Below are 5,422 nucleotides of genomic sequence, written 5' to 3'. Positions count from 1 at the left end.
TGTCATCTTTTACAATTTCAAATTTCCATAAAATTTTAAACAAACATATGAAATTATTTGTAGCACAATTATGAGACAATTAGCGATCATAATCATCTAAGTAATTAAGAGGTCAAATATCGGTCGCTCTCACCACCACACCAATTAATTACGATTTTAATGTCTTACCTTTCGAGCATCAATTATGCCTACGAATCTGATCTACTTCACTAAATTTCTATGAACGTCACCTAATTATCATATAATCAACAAATCACTGATGCGTCCTTAAATAAAAAAATCGAAAAACAAGGTTGATAGAAAGGCGAGCCCGCTTTGTGTGCGCCAGGGTGCGCACGACACCTCATCCACGCTTCAGCCTCCTCTCACAGGCGCAGTGGAGGTAGCCCACGGCGCATGGTAGCAAGCGCTAGCAATAAATTTGAATTTTTAAACAGCTACCTCATATATCAAAAGAAAACAAGAACTAAAAAACAGAAAATGCCACCTAATTTCCCCTCCATTTTCTCCAGCTATTGAGCTCTGTTGCTTAGGGTTTTCTTAAAAATTATCTCCTCCGATTTTCCTCCGAATAAATTCATGCATTTTGTCCCAATTCCTCCGAAAATAGTTCGCCAATTTGAAATTTTTTGAAGTCAATTTCATTAATTAGGGTTTTCAGACATTTATTTTCCAGCTCAATATCTTTATTTGAAGTTTTGAAAATTGTCTAACATTTCTGAGCAGAATGAGGGTATCTGCGTAATGGATTCAAGATTCGACCTTTGGTTGAGTTTTGTTCCTCTTATTTGATTCTTCATTTTGTGGGGGCTGAAGTTTGTATATAAAGAAAATGCCGGGGCAAAAATCTAAATCTGAGAAAGGCGATGCGGAGAAGCAGCTGCGGAGAGACCCCTACGAAGTTTTGGGAGTGAGCAGAAATTCTACCGATCAGGAAATTAAGAGTGCCTACCGGAAGTTGGCTTTGAAGTATGTTAACTTACTTCTTTGCTATTCGTTTTAATGTTGAAGTCGAGCTGTATTTTCTTAGTTATGCTTCCTTTCTTCTCTCTATGTAAATAATAAAATGTAGTTATTTTAGAAATATTGGATGACATATTACATTGTTATGTTTCTCCGTTGCCTGATTTCCAATTCTAACATTTAAAGTATGGTAGTGATTCAGGACAAGATTTATATTTGTAAAAAAAAGATTTTCTATTATTTTCTTTACATTTGTATTACCCAGCTTGGTTACGCAACCAGTGCGATGCATTATTTTAAAGTATGATGTTCCATTAATGGACCGTAAGATGGAACCAAGAAATATACAGAAAAAATTTGTATTCTCTCTGCCAAACATTCATCCAACAATAGTAATGAGCTGCTCTGCCTCCACTATATTGTTTGGAGAACCCCTATGGATCCGATTGTCTTTGCTAAATGCATGTTGCATGCTGTGAGGCATTTCTCAGGATGGATTATAGTTGTTTATGTTTGTATTACAAATGTAGGTACCATCCGGACAAAAATGCAAACGATGTTACAGCCGCAGATATGTTCAAAGAGGTCACATTCTCATATAACATCTTGTCTGATCCGGACAAAAGGCGGCAGTATGACACATCAGGTTTTGAGGTTAATTTTTCTGAACTCAGCCCAGCTTAAGAATTTAATGTAAAACTGAATTTTCTAGCTAATTGTTTATACTGTCTTGAGGTTGAATGTCTTATCTTTTTTCAGGCTGTCGAATCAGAAGGCCAAGAACTGGAACTTGATCTTTCAAGTTTAGGAACTGTTAACACTATGTTTGCTGCAATTTTTAGGTTGGTTGGTATTTATGATGAGTTTGTTTATCATGTTTTCCATCTTGCTTGTGTACTGTAAGATTATATTCTTGATTTATCTAAAAATACTGTACTTCGTTTTGTCAATCAGTAAGCTCGGAGTCCCTATCAAGACTACTGTATCAGCCACTGTTTTGGAGGAAGCGCTAAATGGTGCGGTAACAATTCGTCCTCTCCCACTGGGACAACCTTTGTGTAGGAAGGTATAATTGCTGGCCTGTATTTTAGTAAGCAATAAATAGACTTGCATATTTTCTGTTTAGACTAATACGTTATTCTTTTCTCAACAGGTTGAGAAGCAATGTGCTCACTTTTATTCTGTAACCATATCAGAAAAGGAAGCACAGGCAGGACTTGTTTGCCGAGTTTCTTCATCAGATAAGAGCAAGTTTAAGGTATATATGTTCTAATCGGTTTTACAACTTTGTCCATGGAATGAAAATGATGTTCGATCTTTCTTAAAAAGATTATGCAACGTCCAGAGATGAAATATGGGATTATCCTTTTATTGGGCATTCTTCATCGCTATTTATGATTTGACATATCCTATTATCTCAGTTATGTTTTATATAATTCTAGTTCAATTTTGTTGAAATAAACTATTGATATGAAGAAATTGTGTCTTCTCATTCGTTATGCCATGTGGAGTATTCTCGGAAAAGGAGTTGCATTAGTTTCTACCAAGTAAAGCAACGACCAAGTTCAATTAGTTCCTAGCTTGCACCTTATTGCTTTATAATATGTAATTTTTTAGTATGGCATCATTAAAGGAGGTAGTATAAGATTATAACTAATCCTTGGCAGATTTAGATGAAAACTTGATCCGAGTTTCTTTAATGATCGTTCTGCAAAATTTCAAAGTAGGTTCTTAAGTTTACAACCATTTTCTTATCTGAACAGGTGATGTATCCTAGAGTAATAACAATTACAGGCTATAAGAGGCTATTCCTCGAATTACATTTTCTCACCTTTTTTAGGTCAATGATTCAACTTGGGATTCATAATTTCTTTGATCTTTTGTTTATATACACAGAATTGATCTTATTATAATGATTATAATCTCTTGCATCTATCTTCAAGTTAATATTCAACTAATGTTAGATTCTAACTCTATGCTGCCTTAGCCTGGGGTTTCTCAGGCATTAGACAGCATAATGCTCATTACTGTTTGTGCTGAAATTGCATAATTGTATTCCTTGCATTTATTGGTTTCAAACTCATTTTGCTCTATAAAGATAATCCAAAAATAGGTATGTACTTTTAGTTGTTAGAAGACGTGACCGGTGTCCATTCCTTCTGAAATCTTTTCAGCCTTCCATCATCTCAAATATGATGTAAATATAAAACCAATTACTATAATTTAGGGAAAAAAAAATAACAGCAACTTTTGGTGAGAAGTATTATTTTTAGCCACCTTAAAATATATAAACCGGAGAGAGAAATATATCCTTACTAAAGGTCCTGGTCTTCCATTCAAACAACCCACTAGAGGGTTACAGAGTCATGCTATCGGGTAACCCGTATTCTCCCCATATTACCCTAACCGGTTGTTAATGTGCTTCAGTTCTCCAGCTATTTATAATTTTTTTTTTGGTGTAATGATATGCTTCCTACTGCCTTAATTAATCCATCTTGGTTTTTTGCAGCTATTGTACTTCGATCAGGAAGAGAATGGTGGACTATGCCTTGCTTTACAGGTTTTTTCCCTGGACTTTTTTTCTTCCCTATACCTTTCCCAGAAAATATGATCTGAATAAAACCTCCCCTCTCGGACTCTTTTGAGACACAAGTAATGTCTTTTATCAGTCATTGGTTTACATGGCACTAGGCATGCAAATTTTCGTCCATTTAGGATGTGGTTTTTTCCTTTCATGGTTGCAAGCATTGTAACTTTTTTGCAATTTGGATGTTGTATTATTTTCGAAACTTGTTTGTTGCTAATATGTTGTGATAACTTTTTGTTTACAGGAGGATAGTTCAAAAGCAGGGAAGGTTACATCTGCTGGGATGTATTTTCTCGGCTTCCCTGTTTATAGAATGGACCCTGCCCATAACTCTGTAAGTAAATGTGGTATGCTCAACTGCATGCGTGACCCCTTCCCTCCACTTCCTATTCTTAATTCATTGACATAATTTCCTTACAACCGACATCAGGCGATTGCAGTAAAAGATCCTGATGCTGCTTTCTTCAGAAAGCTGGATGGTTTTCAGCCATTTGAAATAACTGAGCTCAAAGCCGGCAACCATTATTTTGCAGTTTATGGTAAGACGCATCCTTGTAATTTTGTTTCCATATATCTTTAACCGAAAGAGGCTAACTCATGTCTGCCTTCTCTGTTGGACCGTTCAAATTATTTGCAGGCGATAATTTTTTCAAAAGTGTAAGCTACACTATAGAAGTTCTTTCCGCTGAAATCTTTTCAGAAGAGAAGGAGGATCTTAGATCTGTTGAAGCTCAAATATTGTCAAAAAGAGTGGAGCTTTCTAAATTCGAAACTGAATATAGAGAGGTTTGTTGTTAGCATAAATTAGTACTTGCCCTTTATGGCGAGGTACATGGGAACTTACTTCCATATGGGAATGTTGACAGGTGCTTGCTCAATTTACCGAGATGACAAGTAGATATGCACAAGAGATGCAAACTGTAAGTAATGCCTAAAACTGAGACCTCTACTAATTGGAGGTAGCAATGAATTCATTTTTGTACTATCTGAAAAGTTGTGGTTTGCAGATCGACGAGCTTCTCCAACAGAGGAACGAAATACATGCTTCTTATACAACTGCTCCACAAATAAAGCGCAGCAGTAGTAGTCGAAGCAAGAATAAAGCCGCGGTGAAGGAAGGCGACGATTGCCAAGGGAAGGACAAGAAGCAGTCGAGAGGAGAGAGATCGAAGAAGAAGAAATGGTACAATCTTCACCTAAAGGGAGACAAAAAGAAGCCTTGTGGAATGGATTGAGTTGAGTAGTGTTGCTTCCCACTCATCAATCTTTTTCTGGAATGGTCTTCCAACGATTCTCTTGTATTATAGATTGAACGTCTCATTCATTCTCTTTCGTGTATTATTATCTTCTCTCTGTAAAAGATTGCTACATAGCAATCGAGATGTAAAAATTGTCTATTTGTCACAGTTAACATAGAATTGGAAAGTTTTGTCACAGTGGAATATAATACAATCTATCTATCATGTGTTTAGAAATGCCTCTAGCATTTTGGTGTTGTAAACCATTTTCAAGGAGACACTCAACGTCTCCTTTCGACTCATAGATACATGGTTACATTTTTATTTATCTACTATGAGTTTTATTGTGGTTCATGTTACTTAATATGTGGGCATAGAATATGAGATATAATACGGTGAAATTATTTTTAGCTAATAATGGCACAATTACTTCATTTCTCTATGTTCAATCACTTACCCAAAATATAAAATTAATTGTAAAAATATTTTATTAGGTGGAAATGCAGACTCTTCATTCTCAAGTATAAAATAGGATAATCCTCCAATGAAATTTTGTTACTACATTTTTTCAATGGCAAAAACTCTATGCATTCATTTTAATTCAATGCAACCAGTAATTATTAATTTCTAAGAA

General features: G+C 35.5%; 1 protein-coding gene across 1 annotated transcript; it reads left to right on the top strand.

The window, feature by feature from the left end:
* The first annotated feature begins 254 nt into the window (after positions 1 to 254).
* On the top strand, positions 255 to 5,025 carry LOC130993696 (chaperone protein dnaJ 16-like). Its single transcript, XM_057918722.1, has 11 exons — positions 255 to 969; positions 1,494 to 1,617; positions 1,723 to 1,805; positions 1,918 to 2,029; positions 2,117 to 2,221; positions 3,473 to 3,523; positions 3,795 to 3,884; positions 3,981 to 4,089; positions 4,188 to 4,336; positions 4,417 to 4,470; positions 4,558 to 5,025. The coding sequence occupies exons 1-11, from the start codon at positions 833 to 835 to the stop codon at positions 4,783 to 4,785; spliced, it is 1,242 nt and encodes a 413-aa protein (XP_057774705.1). The 5' UTR covers positions 255 to 832; the 3' UTR covers positions 4,786 to 5,025.
* The last annotated feature ends 397 nt before the right edge of the window (positions 5,026 to 5,422 follow it).

This window comes from Salvia miltiorrhiza, chromosome 7 (genome assembly GCF_028751815.1).
Source record: "Salvia miltiorrhiza cultivar Shanhuang (shh) chromosome 7, IMPLAD_Smil_shh, whole genome shotgun sequence".
In the NCBI taxonomy this organism is placed as follows: Eukaryota; Viridiplantae; Streptophyta; class Magnoliopsida; order Lamiales; family Lamiaceae; genus Salvia; species Salvia miltiorrhiza.
Note: the sequence above shows the minus strand (reverse complement) of the source record. Positions and strands in the feature narration are given on the sequence as shown.